This window comes from Manihot esculenta, chromosome 2 (assembly GCF_001659605.2).
Source record: "Manihot esculenta cultivar AM560-2 chromosome 2, M.esculenta_v8, whole genome shotgun sequence".
Taxonomy (NCBI): Eukaryota; Viridiplantae; Streptophyta; class Magnoliopsida; order Malpighiales; family Euphorbiaceae; genus Manihot; species Manihot esculenta.
The window spans coordinates 5,053,651-5,072,965 of record NC_035162.2 but is presented as its reverse complement, the minus strand read 5'-3'; the positions used below and the strand labels follow the sequence as shown (position 1 = coordinate 5,072,965).

The following is a 19,315-nucleotide window of genomic DNA, read 5'->3' as shown; positions in this document are numbered from 1 at the left end:
GACTGATCGACGGATGTGCAGAAACCTTCATGCGGCGGCTAGGGCTTCTGGGGAAGAAGATGAGTTTGCCAAATTATGATTTCGTCCCTGCCAATTGTAAAAACTTTCAAAGTGATCCTTTTAGGCAGAAAATAAATTTTAAAAAATATTTTCAGTCTTTAAATTAAATGGCTATTTAATTTAAAAAATATTTTATTGATTTGGACCATTTAATTATTTTCACAGTAATTAGAATTAATTTTAGTGTATTTTCTAATTTGATTAGAAATATGAATAAAATTATTTTATTTATTAAATTAAATTTGAAAATTAATAACATTAAATTTAATTTTATAATTTATTATTAAAATTAATTTTTAAATATAATTAGAAGTCTGAATAAAATTATTTTATTCATAAATTATTTTTCGTTAATACTAAAATTAAAATATTAAATTGTTTAATTTTTAATTTTAGCACACAAATTTAATAATAAATATGAAATACATTAATAATTAATTTATATGCATTTAATATGATTTATTTGCATAATGGATGGTTTGATTTATTTGCATAATGAATGGTTAGGGATGAATTTTGAAAAGTCTAATATGTTTGGACGAATGATTGATTTATTTTTCATAATTTTGAAAAAGTCTATTGGAGTTTCCCTCTCCCCTTTACTGGAGCTTGGTCCCTTACCCGCAATTCTTCGAGTATGTTCATTTATTGGAACCTATCCCCTTTATTGAAACTTGGTCCCTTACCAGCTATTCTTCGAGTATGTTTATTTGTTGGAAGATTTGGTAGGGCAGTAAATTCATCTTGCTGCACTCGTCCACTAGAATATTTCGAATTCAGAAGTTATGGATGACGACTTATATGATTAAGGCATCATCATAAGGCATCTGCACCCTTGAGCATCCTCCGAAAAGAAAGAGAGAGTCACTGGGGAATGCTCCACAATCTACATTACTTTAGCTGCTTCCCTCTCCATTCCTGCTTATTTTTTTCCCTCTAGTCCCTCTTACGATCATGTTGATTATCCTATTGGAGCCGTTATTCATTGGTCCCCCTATTTGTCTCCTGGGCTTTTCCTCCATTACATTATGCTCGGGTCTATGGCCCTCTGGCTTTTTCATAAAATTTCTAAGGTGTCCCCTCTTAATGTGTCTCTCTATCTTATTTATTAACTGGTAACAATCATTTATATCGTGGCCATGAGTCCGGAGATACTGGCAATACTTATCCAAGTCTCTCCTGTTTGCTTCTGCCTTCATCGGCTTGGGCCACTGTATGAAGTCTTTGTCTTGGACTGCCACGAGCACCTCGGCTCGTGACACATTCAGGGAAGTGATCACCTCGGGAATCTGAGGTTGATAGGGTCTCTGCTCATTCCTCTCCCACCGGTGTCTGTTCAACGCTTCAGGCCCTTGATCCTGCCTCCTTTTCAGTCTGTCTGATCGCTTATCCTCTCCATCCTTTCCTATGTCTCCTGCTTTCTTGGCGAATCTGCTAGTGGTTAAGGCGTCATCCTGCCTTATATACTTTTTCACTCTTTTCATCAGCTCCACCAAGGTAGTAGGCGGCTTCCTGCACAGCAGTCCAAAGAACTCTAGGGATGTGGTGCCCTTCTGCATGGTCTCGATGGCTCTTGCCTCATCAAGCTTTCGTATTTGCAAAGCCTCCAAGTTGAACCTGGCTATATACTCTCTTAAGGACTTGTTTCTCCTCTGCCGGACCGTCTTTAAATAGCTTGTTTTCCTTTTAGTCGGGACTCCAGCAATAAACCTGTTGATGAACACGCCGGCCAGGTCCATGAAGCTCTTAATACTTCTTAATTCTTCTTAATTCCAAGCTGTTGAATCACGCCCGGGCCGATCCAGTAAGAGTGATGGGAAAGACCTTGCACATCAAGAAATTTGAATGGGTCTGCAGCTCTATGAATATCTTATAGTTCAAGACGTGTTCCCGAGGGTTCCTCGTTCCATCATACGTTGTCATTATCGGCACCATGAATTTCTTGTGGATTGTTTCCTATTATACCCATCTCACAAATGAGGATGAAGTTGGTAGTAGGAGGGCTGTTGTTGTCTCGTGCCCTCAGCTCTGCTAGCAGTTGCTCTTTTTGCCTCTTTAGTTTTTGATCTACATCTACTTTTTCTCTCCTTGGCCTTTTCTCCAAGTAGTAGTTTCTCTCTAATTCTTTCACTCTCTAACCTTTCTGCTAGCTCAAAAGTGTAGCTTTCAGCCCTGTTGTTCTCGATAAGCTCCCTTACTACTCAGCCTGTTACTCTGACCAAGGGCTCATTCTTTCTGCTGGCTTCTCCATCTCCATCACCCATTCTCCTACTGCTTTGCTGAGGGGCTTGGTGATTTAATGTGGGTTGGAGCTCATTAATGTTGAACCCTTCAGTTACTGATGGTATGCTCAATGGGGTGTTGAGTCCCTTCTGATGCAACATCTAGTCTAGCCAGTAAGCAGTGTTTTGGAGCTGGAGGGCCATGTTTTGCAGCTCTTGATCAGATAGGGTGGTTCGAGGAATGGTACCTGTCGAGCTTAGCAAAGGGTTAAACAATGCGGGTGGTTGATTCAGTGGGATGGTAGGGCTGGAGAATGAGAACTATGGTTCTTCTTGAGCAGAGCCCATATCGTTTGGAATGTTTCCGATATAGTTTTCGCTATGATTGCCATGTGAATCTCAAAGGGTGTGATGAGAATGAGACCTCTGGTGACAAATAGGCTTCCTTCATTCCCATAGACGACGCCAATTGATGTACTGAAACCCAATAGAGGATAGGTTCAAGGTGTATTTTGGTAAGGATGGTCTGGATGACTCGTGCCTTTCTTCTTTCTTCTTTTATTCTTTTTTCTTTTGTCCTCTAGTGACGCATAACCGCTGTCCTGCACCTGTACATCATGTCATTGTCACGAGGGGTCGTATGTAGGGACGTACTGTGTCTTTTTCTATCTTCAGGTGGCCATTTAATTCCCTTTGGTACCATGTTGATATGATCCCGGATGTTTATGGGTCTATTACCCCATGAATTTATCAAGTCGATTGGGCTGAACCTCTTTCACTTGGCCTGATTCCTGCCATGTCTACTCTGTCCAAGCGAAGCCTGCGTTACGTACTGGAGGACAAACCTGTTTATTGGACTTTAATGGGGTTACAGTCTGACCTTCTAATGTGAGCTCAGTCATAGTCCGGTATCCAAGACCCAATAGTCATCAATTATTATTGTTTTTTTTTCTTTAAACGTGATCCATGTTGGAGAAAATTTTTATTTTTCTATTACTTCCGCTACGTTTAATTTGATTAAATTCCAACATCAATAACTAAATGTGACCAAGATTCAGTTTAAGGAAAAAAGAAATTGTAATGAATCCTCTAGGATTTCTTACAATTAGAATTCATTTCAAATTAGTTAAATTTAATGATTAATTTTTTTACATAAAAAAAGGAGATTTATAATTTATTCATTGAGTATTGCCATTATTAACAAGTTAGTCCCTATATTTTTAAAAATCTATTAAAACGTTCTTATCTTTTCTCTCCGTTAATGAAATAGTCCTTCTATCTATTTATGCCGTTAAAAATATAGCAAAAGACCAAATTACCCTCCCTCTTCTCCTCCTCCTTCTCCTTTTTCTTCTTTAAGGAGGAGGAGAAGGAGACGATTCTTCTTCTTATTCATTATCATCATCTTCTTCTCCTTCTCCTTCTTTTTTCTTCTCCTTCTTTTTTCTTCTTTCATCTTCTTTTGCTTTTTCTTTTTCTTCTTCTTTTTTGAAGAGAAGGAGGAGGAGGAGGAGAGACTATTTCATTGATGGAAATAAATGATAAAGATATTTTAATAGATTTGAGAAAAGATAAGGATGTTTTAATAGATCTGAATAAAAATAAGTGCGTTTTAATATATTTCTTAAAATGTAGGGACTGATTTGTTAATAATGACAATATCCATAGGCTAAATAAGAGATTTTATTTAAGAGCAAAGTTGAGTTTTAAAAATTTTCTCTTTCATCCCTCATTTATTTTTAACGGAAAAGAAAACGAAATGACTGTTTCGTTGATGGAGAGAAAAGATAAGAACATTTCAATAGATTTCTGAAAATACAAGACTGACTTGTTAATAATAATAATATTCAGGAACTAACTAGTAAATCCTTTTAAAAAAATTAATGAATTTTACTTTATTTGAATTCTTAATTTAATTTAAACCACCTGAACTGCAAATAAGCTCAACATTGAATTGTATTGTAAATGGTTGTCATGTTTTATAAAATCATTAATATTATAACATGAATAATTAATTTTTAAAAGTCAGATTTATATTTTTAAATTTGAAATGGGTGTGTTTACACTATTTCACTAATTAAAAGTATGATTCGTTTTTCAACTTTTACAATAAAGAGAATTAGGGATTTTTTTAAAAAATTGCTATTAGTTTTATTTCGTATGCTACTATCTCTTATTATGTAGTTTTTTTTTATAACTTATTATTTATTATTGAGCTTATTGAATTTCTACAAAAAAACTACCAGAACTAAAAAAAAAAATATCCAATTATATGGTGTTATATTTTAGTAGTGTGATTTTATTTTAGTTTAAGAAAGGGATGCAGAACGCAGGACAGGAGTGGTGGCCACCGAACTTAAGGTGGGACACATACACGTGTAATGTGTGTGACGATTGTGGGTGGGGGTCACATTGGTTTTTACATAAATGTAGATAGCAAAAGTGGGAATGGAAAATGGTCATCTTCATTTTTATATTCTAGACATGCATTCTGACTAAGGGGGAAAAGTCTTCCGTTAAATTTTTCACTTTTTTATTAATTCAATTCAAAATTTATTTTAATATTATTAAATTAAAATTAATCAATATATTTTCCCTCTATTTTATTATTGGTACCAAACGCACCTTTGTGTTACTAATAATTTATGGGAGTGTGGGTCAGATGTGGCCAAGCTTACGTTATGTGCTTCCTTTTTATCAGTGATCAATCCCAAATCAACTCCTCATCTCCCATCTCTTTTTCTTGGATCAGACAAAATGCTTTGATTCGTCAAATGACAGCTTTGTCATGCCCACGTGCACCTCCTAATCCACGGGTCCTACTCACCTCCTCATTTGTCTCTTTGATTTTTTTTTTTTTCTAAATATCTCTTATTTTAAAGGATACTAAGAAAAAAATAATAGGAAAAAAGTTATTAAATCAATTAATTTAATTTAATGCGTTTTAGATCAGTGATTAAAAATATACGTAAATCACTTGGAGATTCAGATTTCACTCTATATTTTCTATCAAAATAAATATATTAATTTGACCTAGAATCTGCTCAAAATAATTAGAGTATAGTTGGTAAATATGAGATTGATTTAAAAAAAAAAAAATAGAATCACATATTAAAATCGAATCAAAACTTGTGAGTTTTGTAGATATTAAAAATAGAATGAGTAGGTCTAGAAAGTGAGGAGAGAGGTGGCCCACAATCATGGACAGATGTAGGTGTGGGAATAGGCACGATGGGGGGAGATGAAGGGTTTGGTGGGGAGGGAGCATGAGAATGAGTATGGTCGGGACCATACGGTGAGAGATAGCTGGAGACTGGAGTATGTATGGTGCCGCTCAGTCTTCTCACATGCAAATGCAATGCATCCTACTCCTTAAATACACATTAAAATTTTTTTTTTATTATTTTTTATATAAATCTACTATTTAACAATTTATATTAAACATTTTCATCATTTTTTTATTAATAATTACATGATATATTAAAAAACAGTAATGAGTTGGAAGTTGGACCGAGAGCATATAAATCTCACACATAATTAGAGAATATACAGTATTAAGGCCCAAAAACAAGGGCCCAACGAGTGACAAAGGCTCAAGAGAATGGCTTCCCAATCCCAGGCCCTGCTTCTCTGGAAAACAAACACAATTTGATGGGAAAGTCTAGCCGGTATCGAGTCACCATCAATCAAAACATGCAGTACATTTTAAAATTATGGCAAATTCTACTTATGAAATTTGCCAATTTTATACGGGTTCCTTGACAGGCTCTGGCACATAATGCTTCCGGCTTCAGATCGCTGATAGTTTAATGAGTTTGCTCAATCAGTCCACAGTGCTCCTTGAGAACCCAGCGCTGATCGCGTCCAGTAGAAAGTACCCATGTGCCGTCTGTTCAAACACCTTTTATGCCAGAATTGCAATGAGCTTTTTGTTGAATCAGTGATTTCGAGTCCCTTCTTTTTTATATGTGAAAAAAAATATTTCCACCTAATAAGTATAAGCTCGATATTCTGGCAAAAGTTTAGAATGAAGGTAATGAAATTGCTAGATCAACAACCACATTCTAAGAACAAGAACCCTATTGGGCAATACCCAGTGCAGTATTGGCATTGGGTTTTAAGGTGAAGAAGAAAGCTGCGATCTTGGGGAAGTCATATATGAAATTTGATCATATGAAGATGATAAAAATTTTATCTTTCTCTGTATTTAGAAATTTAATACCAATGGTGAACATCCAGTTAAAAGCTCTCTTTTTGCCAAGGGTGGCTATTCTCTGTAAATTAAACAATGGAAGCTCTCTTTTTGGCAAGGGTGTTCTTGCGGCAGATTGAATTTCGAGTTTTTTCACTTACTCATTGCAGATCGAAGCTTGGATCCTATCGAAAAAGTTTGCAAGATGGTGGGGTCTAATCTACAGGGATGTATTCATTTTTCTGTTGCTGATATTTTCTCTCGTTGGGAATATCTGGAATCGGTGCTAATCAAAGAAAGCTGTGGTGCACTTTCTTTTGCCGATTCATATACCAATGCAAGTTTCAGAAAAATTAATGCTGCTCTTTCTTTTTGGCTCAATGTTAATGATTCTGATGCGGCATGTAAAAGCCAAGCTTTATGGTTGTCTGCTGATGCTGAAAAGTTAAGCGTCGCAGGTCTCATTATCCTCTAATCCAGTGGTCGGTTCCCAGTGAAGCCTCTCTTATATGCAACGTGCATGGATCGTCCATCAGTTGGTAAACTTGGATTACCAGGAAATTAAGGAGCTCTTTAGGGAATGTCCTTCACTTGTTCTCATGCGTCAAATTAGGTGGAAATTAAGGCAATTGAAATCATAACGATAAAAGAACTTAAAAATTCTTTTAAAAAAGATGTCTTGTTTTTAAATTTTTTATCATAATACATTTTTTTTTAATTGTATCATAATACATTTATAATTATTGAAATAAATACACAATACTAATAACAAATATTCTCAATCATAATATTAAAAAATAAAAAAAAATTAATGCGATTTGATAGTATGATCTATATTCATAAACTAAAAATAAAATTTCACTTATAATAAAAATATATATAATTTTTTAAAAATTTCAAAATTTTAATTCATGTGTTGTTTAAAATCTATCATAATACAAAATAAAAAATTTCATTTTTTATGCGAATTTTGAAATCATAACATAAAACATTTTTTATCAGCTAAAAAAATATATATCCAAAATTCAGGTACATAGTAATTTTATTTTTTAGAAAAAGAAGCTACTTCATAAATGTAAGAAGGCATACCAACATTTTACCTTTTTTATTCTGATATTATAATTATGTATACAAAAATAGTATTGAATATATAATTGGGTTGGTGAGCCACTGTTAAACTTTTTATTTTATGAGCTTTTTCGATGAGCCCAAATTAATGAATAATTTTCAATATTGAATCTCTTGTTGGATGATGTATTAGAACAACGCAGCTATTCGATATTTGAATCAATAAAATTTTTATTAGATTCAACTTAATTTTTAAATTTATTAAAACTCATGAATTTATTTACTATTTAAAAGTAGGTTGAGATTAATATTATAAAAAAAATAAACTCAAATTATATATAAACTTTATGTAATTTAATTATGATTTTAAAACTTGTAAAATTTAAATCGTTAATATTTAGAGTTCATTTTTTATAAATTTGCGAATCAATTAAAATATATATTTATTTAATTAAAATTCTTTAATTTTAAATAAAACTCATATAAAAATAAATTAAACTATTGGTGAATTATTCGAGATTAAATTCGATAGAAATTCAACTCGTATAAACTTATTTATTAAATGAGCCAAATTTAAATTTATTAATATTTAATTTAAGTTTAAAACGAATAAAACTTAATTCGGCTTACGCCCCAGCAATGGAGAGAAATGCATCCATAATAACTAACAACACTTAAACACCAACTTTCCGATGAAGAGAACAAAATATTCTAAATTTATAAAAAATGATAGGTCAAAAGAATGAAGCCAAAAAAAGAGATCATAATGGATATATATCTAGAAATTAATTATTTAAGGAAAATTATATATGTAAAAAAAAGAAGAAGCAAGAGTATAAACAAAAAAAAGGAAAATTTACTGATTAATCTAAAAAAGAAATAGCTTTACGTAAGCATGAGGAACGAACGCAATTAATTTAAAGTAGTGGTATCAATGATCCATAAGACGAAGGAAAAGGCATGCAAGAATCTAATCACATCATATATATATCCACCCTTTTTTCATATCTTTTAAATTGATTGGATGATTTTATTACCTCAAAAATTTTTATAAATATTTTTAAAATTGAAGCTATTAATAAATCATCTTGTTAATTTAAAAAAATGAGGTAAAAGTCATAATTTCACTTCAACCAATCAAATCCACAACTAGCTAATTGACTCTGATTTCAAAATTCCATCTTTTTCTAGTCCGATTCTTTCCACTTCAACAGATTTCCCATTAACTTGACATGAACATAGGAACTAAAATCCATAAAAATATTGGAGTGGCATGTCCTCTGGTCTAAATATTTCCCATGTCTAATCAAAACCCATTATCCTCCTTTAATAATTTTTCTTATTATAAGAATACAACCGAGGCACCTTATTAATAATTGGTTGATAGAATTGGAAGCCAATGGACCAAAGAATGTAGGGTTAGAGTCACATGGAGAAGGGTTAATGTTATATGAACCACTCATCACCCAAATATCTAACACAAATCTCTTTCTCTCATCCTCTCACCCATGAGCATAAGGGAGAGAAAAAGATAATGAAAAGGACTGGAAATTGCCCCTAAGCCTGTCAATGAATGACCTGATCAAAAGAATTGCCAGATTCTTCCCAAATCAAAAAGACTAATATTCAGTTTCATATAATGCTGATTCTTTTCAAAATAATTTTATACACTTTGAAAATTAGTGAAAGAGTATTTATAGAGTTTAATTATTAATTTATTTATATTTTGAAATAATCACTTTTCTACTGAATTTTAATGTAATGGCTATCATACTATTAGATAGTAATGGCTGTTTGGGGTTGACAAAGATGATCAACGTTTACAATTATATCCGTCAAGTTTTAATACGTTTACAAAATATTTTCTAGAATTAAATAAATTTTTAATATAAGCTATTGTTAATTATTTTATATTTAATACATAATTATATTTTTAATTGTTACAATTCATATCCAAATGAAAAATTATTTATATATTTAATTAAATTTAATAAATGTAATTATTATAAATATTTTATTAACTAATTATTTCTCACCATAGAAATTTAAGTTATGAAGTTTGACATATCTCATAGAATAATTTTATAATCTATAAATAAATAATAAAAAAGTTGAATTTCTATAAGTAAAACAAAAGATTTGAATCTCATTGATGTTGCCATTCCCTTTCATAATAATAATAATAATAACAAAAGCCAAATGAGTGCAGGATTTTTCTAAATATATACGTTAGGCACATCAAGGCTGCTACCCAGTTTAATTGGTACTGAATTCTTTGGGTTTCTATGGGCACAGGTACAGTGAAGATGCATGGTTTCAGAGAGATTAGTAAGAAAAAGCAATCATCTTGATTCAATTTCAAGGCATGGTGTATGGGTCTAAGACCTTGTACTACAACTAACGCTATACCCTATATATGGTATAAAGAAAGGAAAAGGGTAAAGGATAGAGCAGCTGCTGCTGCTACAAACATTTGTACGTACAAATGAAAATTCAAAATCTCAAATTTTAATCTAGTAGGTAGACTTTTAGTGCATATGCTTAAGCATGGCTGAGTCCCCTTTTCGTACATTATTCATTTTATCTTGTCCTCTGATAGCAACTCTAGAACTACCCTCCCTCCTCAATAGCTCCTCTCTTGTCATCTGCTCACTGGATCCATGCGTCTATTTTGGAGAGCAGCTCTGGGAGTGAAAGGATTTGGATTTCAAAGAGAGCAGATCAGCGGGAAACATGGGCATGAATCCATGGAAACACAAATCACGAATCCAGTATACAATATAAACAAATAAAAAGAGAGAATGTTATCATCTGTAAGGCTGTTTTTGGTGGAGCTGGAAATTAACCCAGATGTGATTGCTGAAGTGGGGAAATAAAAACTAGGGTTTAGCACTTTATCTGCTGATTCATCCTTGACTATTGCAGACTACACGTACGAGCATACATTAATTATTAGTTTTTTCTTTTTTCTCTCTGATGGGTGTATGTAGGAAGGGAGAGAGATTAGGGTTAGTTTTACTAATTATACTTGATTAAATTGATAAAGGAAAGGTTCCTCAACATTTGGGAGCCAAGAGGGAGAGAGAGAGAGAGAAAGATTCATGGAGCCTTACATTGTCTGTCAGTCAAAGAAATAAGCTTTTCTGAAGGCAGCTTTACTGATCAGTAGTATTATAATTTACTGTTGAGTCTTTATTACTAATTTGTCCAATTGTGAGAGATAAGAGTTTGTCTTAGACAAGGCCATGCCTGCACTGCACACCCTCGAAACTCCGAAGTCTACTGTAGTTGTAATTGTTGTCGTAAAAGCAGCCTTCTTTGGGCAAAACCCAGATGTTGTTTTGTATTAACCACATAATTAATCCTTCATATTAAACTGCAGTTATAACACTTTGTGTCCCTACAACACAACAGGTGGCTTGGAGACGTCATACCTCTTCCTTGGCCATTTCTCCAATTTAAGGGCCGTTTAAAAAGTAATTGAAAAGGATTGCAATCAGTCCCTACCTTTTCCTTGCAGCCTGCTCCCACATTAAGTGGCATAAATTATGTGTCTCATAGCCTGTTTTGCATCCACAACCCTCCCTTCTCTCTCCCCCTTGCCCTAGACCCTTTTTTTCCTTTTGTCTCTAACATTTACCATTTAGTTCATTCAATTAAATGCCTTTTTTATTGATTACCTTGAAGGGACCTTCCAACTGTGTATTATTATAAATCTTAGTTGGCGTTTGGTACAAAGTTAATTACCCTCGTAAAATTTAACTTTTTATTTATATTTTCAAAACCTGAAATTAAATCATATTTAAATTGCGTCGATCTATTTAAGAAATAAAATCATCTCAACATTTACACCTTACTTAAAAAAGAATATCTAAGCACGATAAATTCTTATTAATTAATAATGTTTCGATTCATAGAATTGATTAATATATTAATAATGTTTCGATTCATAGAATTGATAAATTCTTTAAATTTTAAAATATATTTTTCTATATTTATTAATATTATTTTTTAAGTTGCATATATATATATATAGATACAAAAAGTTATAATTAATAATAAAAATTGTTTTCATTATATTTTTTAAATTAATTATTTTTATATAAATAATTAATAAATTTATTATTTGTTATAAAAAAATACAATACTGTATTTATATAATTTTATTTAAGTTTTCTTATTAACCTTCTATCAAAAACTATTAATTATTTTACTATTAATTATTTTTTACTTTTATAATAATTGTTTTCTTAAAATATAGAAGACTAACCCTTCATCTCTAATTTTTTACTTTTTATCAAACAAAATTTTTTTAAAAAATAAAACTACTTGTTATTCTATAAATATTATTTCAAATAGAGAAATAATCGTGCCTAATAAAATTATAAAATATTGGGCTATAAATTTTTAAAATAAAAATATTAAAATAATAAAATAGTTTTTTAAAACTATTATTTTTAATAGCATTTACTATAACACTTTTTAATAATTTGATTTTTGTCCTAAAATTAGTAGCTCTAAAGGGAAAAAAGGACAATCTTTTCTTCCTTCCTCGAAAAATACAATTTTGTATATAAATAATTACGAGTTATCACAAAATACTTTCTTTCTTTTCTTTTACCCATACGTTTTCATTTAACCAAATCAGATTAACTTTCCTTTCACCATACTTGTCCTTCCCACCCTTTTTTCTTTCCCCTCTTCACTTTCCTCCTTCCCAACCAAACATGTTTTAAGTTCTTCTTTCTTCACTCTCTCAGAGTACATTCATGTCCTTCTCAAGGTGTATATGGTCCTTATTATCTTCAGAGAAGCTAGAGAACCTGCAAATGAATTAAATGGGTAGTGTTCTTTCAATGGCAGCTTGTACCAAGTAGCTTTCTTCTGTCAAAATTTCTCTTTCTGGGAAGCTAGGGTTTTTCCCTCGCAATTGAAGCCACAAATGTTCCCTTCCACCAATAGTATCAGTCCTTTCCCGCACCTCTCCTCTTCTTATGACCTTTCTCCTTACATTATTCACCATGAAGCAAATGACCTTTTACTTCACCACCATCACCGTCCACTCACAACTCCTTCCTTGCCAGCCACTGACACTCTGCTACACACTTCAGCTTCCATGATCTCTAATAAGCACGATATTAATGTCGGCTTCGCTGGAAATCAACTTGATCCTCTTGTTTTACTTACTGGAAAAAAGCCCGTGAAAAAAGATCGGCACAGCAAAATTTACACAGCTCAAGGTCTAAGAGATCGGAGAGTGAGATTGTCTATAGAAATTGCCCGCAAGTTCTTTGATCTCCAGGACATGCTAGGGTACGACAAAGCAAGTAAAACCCTAGAGTGGCTGCTCTCAAAATCAAAAAAGGCCATCAAAGAAGTAGCACAGAATGGAGGTGCCAAAAGTTTGTCTTCAACTTCCACGTGTGAAGTAGCATCAGAAAATGGTGAGCTAGATGGTATAGTTTCAAAGAGCGAGTCATTGGCAGGCCGTGTTTGTAATGAGAAAAAGACGAAAAGATTGCAAAAAGCTGCATCCTCCAATCTCGTTGCAAAAGAATCCAGGGCAAAAGCAAGAGCAAGAGCAAGGGAGAGAACTAGAGTTAAAATGTGCACTAGAAGATTCCATGAGTTCCACAATCCTGACTCTACCTCCTTCAACCGCAATTTATCAAGGTCGACCTTGAGCCAACAACATCAGGCTTGTGAGAAATCTCACAACAGCTTAAAAGTGGTTGCTCTTGCTCATCATGATCAAGTAGAGCAGCCTAACTCCCACGCCAATCTAGTCCCTAAAGGAAACATTATTGAGGAGTCAATAGTGATCAAAAGGAAGTTGAAGCCATCCACAGTGATGGGTTATCAACAAAACCTTGTAATGTTAAAAGATGTAACTTGCAACAACAGCAACTTCCCAAATTTGCCTCAGAATTGGGAGATTAACAGTGCAATTGCACGCTCTAGCTTCTGCGCTATTACCAACGTAAACAAATCTACAGGTGAGGTATAAATAGAAGAGCAAACCCCTTCTCAAAGAATTGTTTCTGGGTCTAAAAATTGAGATAATTTATCCTTTGATAGGCAAAAGAAAATTAAGATCATTAAGCCCTTAATTTTGTAGGACTGCATCTCTATGGCTAGATCTGGGAGGCTGAAAACAGTAGTCAATGTCTACGCTAATATGGCATACAAGCATGAACGATGTAAGCTGTAGTTCTCTTCTTTCATCTTTTGATATCGCAAAATTAGATGAGCATTATCATTTGGTTTATCCTATGCTGTCGATTTTTTATCTCTTATTTCTGTATGTTTTATCTCCCAAATTTTCTTCAATTATATTGTATCAGAAATTTGGCCCAGGAGGTCTGATAAGTACATATGTTTAAGTGGAACTGCACAATTCATTCAAACAATAATGCTGCTTCTTTTCCAAGAGAATTGTATCAAAAGCTATATGTTCTCGCTTCTATTTTGTTGTGAAATTGATTCCATAGCTAAACACTTGGTGGATAAGTAAACTGTAAGTCAATATAGATTTATACTTCTCTCTAGCAGCATTTCTAAGCAAAGGTGATTGATTGAAGAAAATTCCAAGCTATGGAGCTAACAAATGCCTCTGAATTTAAGTGGGAATTTAGTTAGTTTCATCTTGTTGGAGACAATTTCAGTAGGAACCATAATCATGAAAGAGCACTCCTTAATTCAGACTATACAGAGGGGTATTCAGCCAATGAAGAGTTCAATGAATCAAAGTTTTCCTTTCTTTTTTCATATTAACTTTATAGAATTGGTAATTTTATTGAATTAATTGTTTCGTTAATTTTATCAACCAATAAAGAGCACAGTAGTAATTGTATCCCCTGGATTTTCTTTTTTTGGCTAGTTAATTAATCTTTTCATGTTCTAGGTGAAGAGTATCTATGAAGAGCCTTTCCAAATGTCTTCAATACCTTAAACATTTAACATTATTGTTGGCTTTATGTGTTTTGGAACTTTTGGGAAGGAACATGTCTTTGGATTCATGCATTGAGTTGTTTTGCACTTGATCATGCATGAACTTTGGTTCTCTGAAGACCGTTAAGTATAAATATAGAAACTGGAATCTAACTGGAGTTTCCACAACTGTTTATAACTATATTCTAACTAACTATATCCATATGAAAAAAATTTCTGGCCTAAATCAACCAGTAGTTGGGCATCAATGTTCATAGAGCTGTGATTCTTTAGTGGGATGTCAAAGCATTTAAATATTGAACAAAGTTGTTTGTTTTAGTCTTTTAGATAACTAAGTGAATCTTAAAACTGATAGTTAGAGCCATTTACCTTGTGGCTTCTTGGTTTAGGCTGCTGTTCATGAACACCCTAGAGATGCTTTCTTGTCACAAAGCAAACCATTCATTAGAAGAAGATCATCTAATTCTCAATTCATAAGAAAATGTGTAAATTCTAAATATACAATGTAACAGCCCGGAAACCGGTACACCTCTAGTAACGGCCCGACCTGCTCGGCGCTAGGATTCGGATCGGCTTAAGGCCGCCGGAACCCGTAGCAAGCCTGCTAAACATCCTGAACTTTAGGTATAATCCCGCGCATGATCAAACTTTTTCATAAAACTTAGGCCTTGGTCTCATAAAAACCCTTAAACTTGTTTTCCTTTCCTTAGCTTGACCTATGCATGAAAACATAGAACCTCATACCAAATGGGTCATCAAGCTTTCTTTAAAAATATAACCGCTTTGGGTCAAGGGATTTGAAACCCTTTCTTCCCTCACGGGCCATTCAAAACTCATAACATTAAAACATCTCATATAACTTGAAAACATTCTTAAAACATTTCTTTAACTTTCATATTGATCATGCAAAACCAAGGGATTTACCAACACTCCTAGGCAAAGCACAATTCTATACATCTCAAGCATATACTTTTCTTACTTGGCTCTATCTCTTTATAACATTACTCTTTCTATTCTTTCATATTCTTTATATACATAAGGACCATACAACAAGTCCATCTATCATGTCCATATATCATCATGTCCACAACTAAACTATACAAGCATACAAGCATTCATAGCATTACATAACATATCATCTCTTTAGCAACTTACATTACATACTATCTCCATAAACATATACAATAAGCAGCTAAGCTATTACAACCAAACATGGCAACCCATGCTTGAACCTCTTCTATCCCATAGCTCTTTCTGACTTACTCTGGCTTACTTACTCTGGCCCTGCAAAACTGGGGTTAAGGGAATGGGGTGAGCTACAAGAGCCCAGTGAGTAGAAACAGAGAAAAACATTTGATTTAGTTCCTCCATTTTTAGGTATATTATTATGCCTTTTATTGTTCCACCCTTTTTATGTATTTTATTATAAAGACATTTTATTCAATTCAATTATTCTTCTTATTCATGCATTCATGAAATGCGTCATATCACAATTATATCACAACAAACATCTCACCCCCGCTTGAGTTCATGCTAGCAAATCTCTTCCTCTTGCGGGTGATTTTTGAGGGTTCACGTAACGTCCTTCCCCTCAGGGTTAGACATGACCCCAACGTTCCCTCTGTCAAAACTTGGCCCCGAAGGAGCTCTCATGGGGCTTTCCTACATGTACTCGCCCGATTGACAAAGACTCATTGACAGACTTGCGGGCTATTGAGGTCGCCTTGGTCCACCCATCACATCATATACATAGCACATTATACAATGCGTCACCTTCGTGAAACTAGTGCAATCATCCTATAACATATAAACATGGTGCATGGGCATGATGAACTAGTGCAAACATCCTATTACATAACATGATGTATGAGTATGCTTTAGACATTAAAATTTCTTAAAGTAAAACATTAAGTTTAGTTCTACTCACCTGAAGCCTCTGCTCAACAAACTCAGGGTCAACTAGCACTGAGGCTAGACACCTCTCCTCGGGTCCAATCCTACACAGATGGACTCACATGAGGTACTAAACACATGCTAACAACTCATAAGAAACTCCCCAAAAACCCCTCTAAACATCACTGAAACATGCATAGAAAACAGCCATGAAAAGGCTGGACAGGCACTTTCGGCGGCACCTTCGGCGGCCGAAAGTCTCCTCCAGAGACGAAACTCGGGTAGGTTCGGCGGCACCTTCGGCGGCCGAACCCTCACTCCAGAGACGAAAGTCAGGCACTTTCGGCGGCCGAACATTACCTTCGGCGGCCGAAAGTCTGCTTTCAAGCCACAACTCCACTTTCGGGGGCAAGGTTAGGCGGCCAAACCTATGCATCCTCAGGCACGTTCGGCGGCCGAAACCACCTTCGGCGGCCGAACCTGAGTTCATCAGAACTCAGCCTTCGTGCATACCAGCCTCCTAAACCTCACAAAACAACCCCAAACCTCACATACTCTCTCCCAAGCATGCATACACACTCCCACAAGCAAAGAGAGCAAAGAAACTAACTTAAACTCCTCAACACATCAACACATAACATACATTGGGCATCAAACCTATAAAAGCCTAAACATGCATATCTACCCATACTCAACCATATAACCTCCATAAAACTTACTTAAAACTTCTTAAAAACTCAAGGAAACAAAGATCTACACTTACCTCTTGAAGATCGAGGGTTGGTGCGATCCCTAACTCGGAGGTGTGGAGAATCCAAGCTCCAAAAGCTCCAAGCTCCCAAAACTTCTACTTTAGCTTCAAAACTTCAAACCAAGGGTAGATCTTATGAAAACTTGAAGGATTTTGAAGAGAAGACTCACAAGCAACCAAGGGAGGGCATACACTCACCTGAGCTCGGGAATGGGGAGAAAACTCGCCCATTTCCGATCTGAGGGCTCTTTATAGGTGGCCTGGTCATCAACCTTCGGCAGCCTAACGTGCCCCCTAAACTCATGCATGTTCGGCGGCCGAACCTCACTTTCGGCGGCCGAACCTTGGCTTGCTCCCACAAGACTTTCGGAGGCCAAAGGCGCTCCCGAAGCCTTCACATGTTCGGCGGCCGAACTTCACTTTCGGCGGCCGAACCTGGCAAATGCCTCCTTGGTCTTTTCTCTTCAAAAACTCAACTCTTTTCTATTTAAAACCATAAAACACGTAAAAACATTTTAGAAAACCTTTCCTTTACCCTTGCTCTACCCCCCCCAAAGAGGATCCGACACCCGAGATTCCACCGGACGGTAGGAATTCCGATGTCTGAACGAGCGGGGTCTTACATTCTTCCCCCCTTACAGAACATTCGTCCCCGAATGTTCAAACAAAAACACAAACAAACAAAACCTCAAACTTGCGCTTGAACGCCACAAGCTTCTGCTGCGCTACTCTGATCCTTCTCTCTTCTTTCTTCACTGATCTTACTTTTCTCTTCTGCTTTCTATTCTACTCTTACTCTTCTCTGCTATACTCTTACTCTCTGCAGGTACCATCCCGAAAGGAAAGAGAGAAATGGTTACGGGTACTAAGCACCACCTCTGAACCAAACTCTACCTCCCTGATTGATGGCCAACCTGACACTAGCCTGAAACCTCTGAACACTCGCTCTATCTATGGCACTAGGGCTGGTTCCTAGACCTGCCTACTCAGCTCACAAACCCGAGCTAGAACTCTCTACTAACCATTCCCATACACTCTACGAGCCTGACAGCTGACATCAAACTTCTAGGCAACCTACTTGGTCCCCTCTGAAGTCTACCTCAGACCCATCCTGCATTTCGATCCCGACCACCTTGCGCTGCAGACGCAAGTATCACCAGCTCCACAAGTAGAAAACCAATCCATCCCCCGGCTGACATCCAGACACTCAAGTCTAGGACCTCATGCACGGGTGGAAGGCATCTACTCTCATCGGACACTGGCCTGAATCTCAGCCACAGATGGATCCTACCCGGTCTACAAACCCAAAGAGAACACTCTACACCCAGAAGCTATCAACTCAACCTCTCAAAGGCTCCTAGAGCAACAACAGAAAAGGGAAACACACTAGAGCACAAACACACACATCAGAACATGAACAAGTGAGCGTACCTGGCATCACTGCTTTCGATGTGTCTGCTCCCCTTCCTGGAACACTGGCTTGAGCCACAGCACCTGAAACTCGCTGCTGGGACCACATTCTCCTGGGCGCAGTAGGACATTCACGTGCGAAGTGCCCTTCCTGACCGCACCTGAAGCATGCCGTTGTCCCAACTCGACAAGGCCCTCTGTGCAACCTTCCGCACCTCAAACATCTTGTAGGACCTTGGCCAGAACTCGAGCCATCTTCAGCATCAAGCCTAAACCTCTTCCACAACCTACCCTTCCTAGTCCTGCCCCATTGCTTAGGGGCTCTGGCTCTTCCCCACTTCCTACCTCTCTTGGTAGCTGTACTCAGCATGGAGGGATCAACTTCTCCTGAACTTGAACTCTTAGAAGCCTTAGACTTTTCCATACTTTCCTCATCCATGTTCACTTGCAAACTAACATCCCTCCTCTGCACCATAACTTCTCTGCTGACTTCTACAGACCTTTCAGGGTCTCTTGCTCTGTCTTCTCCACCTGACCTTGCAAGGGGAAAAGGCTCACTTTCCCACTCAGATGGATCTGTCTCCATAGAGCTCCTAGCACCTTGCATCTCAGCTTGTCTGAAACACAACAGGCACACAAGCACACATAAGCATCACATCATATCATGTGGTCCATGACAAACACATGAACTCACAACACATAGCATAGCATCATATCATATAGTCCATGTGATAAACACATGACCCCTCAAGCAACATATATCATGGA

The 19,315-nt window shown here is 35.7% G+C and overlaps 2 protein-coding genes across 3 annotated transcripts; one reads left to right on the top strand and one right to left on the bottom strand.

The window, feature by feature from the left end:
• Positions 1-956: 956 nt before the first annotated feature.
• On the bottom strand, positions 957-1,799 carry LOC110604045. Its single transcript, XM_021742096.1, has one exon. It carries the CDS (start codon positions 1,797-1,799, stop codon positions 957-959), a length of 843 nt encoding a protein of 280 aa, XP_021597788.1.
• A 10,380-nt stretch (positions 1,800-12,179) lies between these two features.
• LOC110609871 (transcription factor CYCLOIDEA) lies at positions 12,180-14,959 on the top strand. Of its 2 annotated transcripts, none has more exons than XM_021749695.2 (2): positions 12,180-13,543; positions 13,661-14,959. In XM_021749695.2, the coding sequence occupies exons 1-2, from the start codon at positions 12,485-12,487 to the stop codon at positions 13,751-13,753; spliced, it is 1,152 nt and encodes a 383-aa protein (XP_021605387.1). In that variant the 5' UTR covers positions 12,180-12,484; the 3' UTR covers positions 13,754-14,959. The 2 variants fall into 2 exon arrangements, with proteins under 2 accessions (XP_021605387.1, XP_021605386.1); XM_021749694.2 differs by having other exon boundaries at positions 12,184-13,538; positions 13,661-14,955.
• The last annotated feature ends 4,356 nt before the right edge of the window (positions 14,960-19,315 follow it).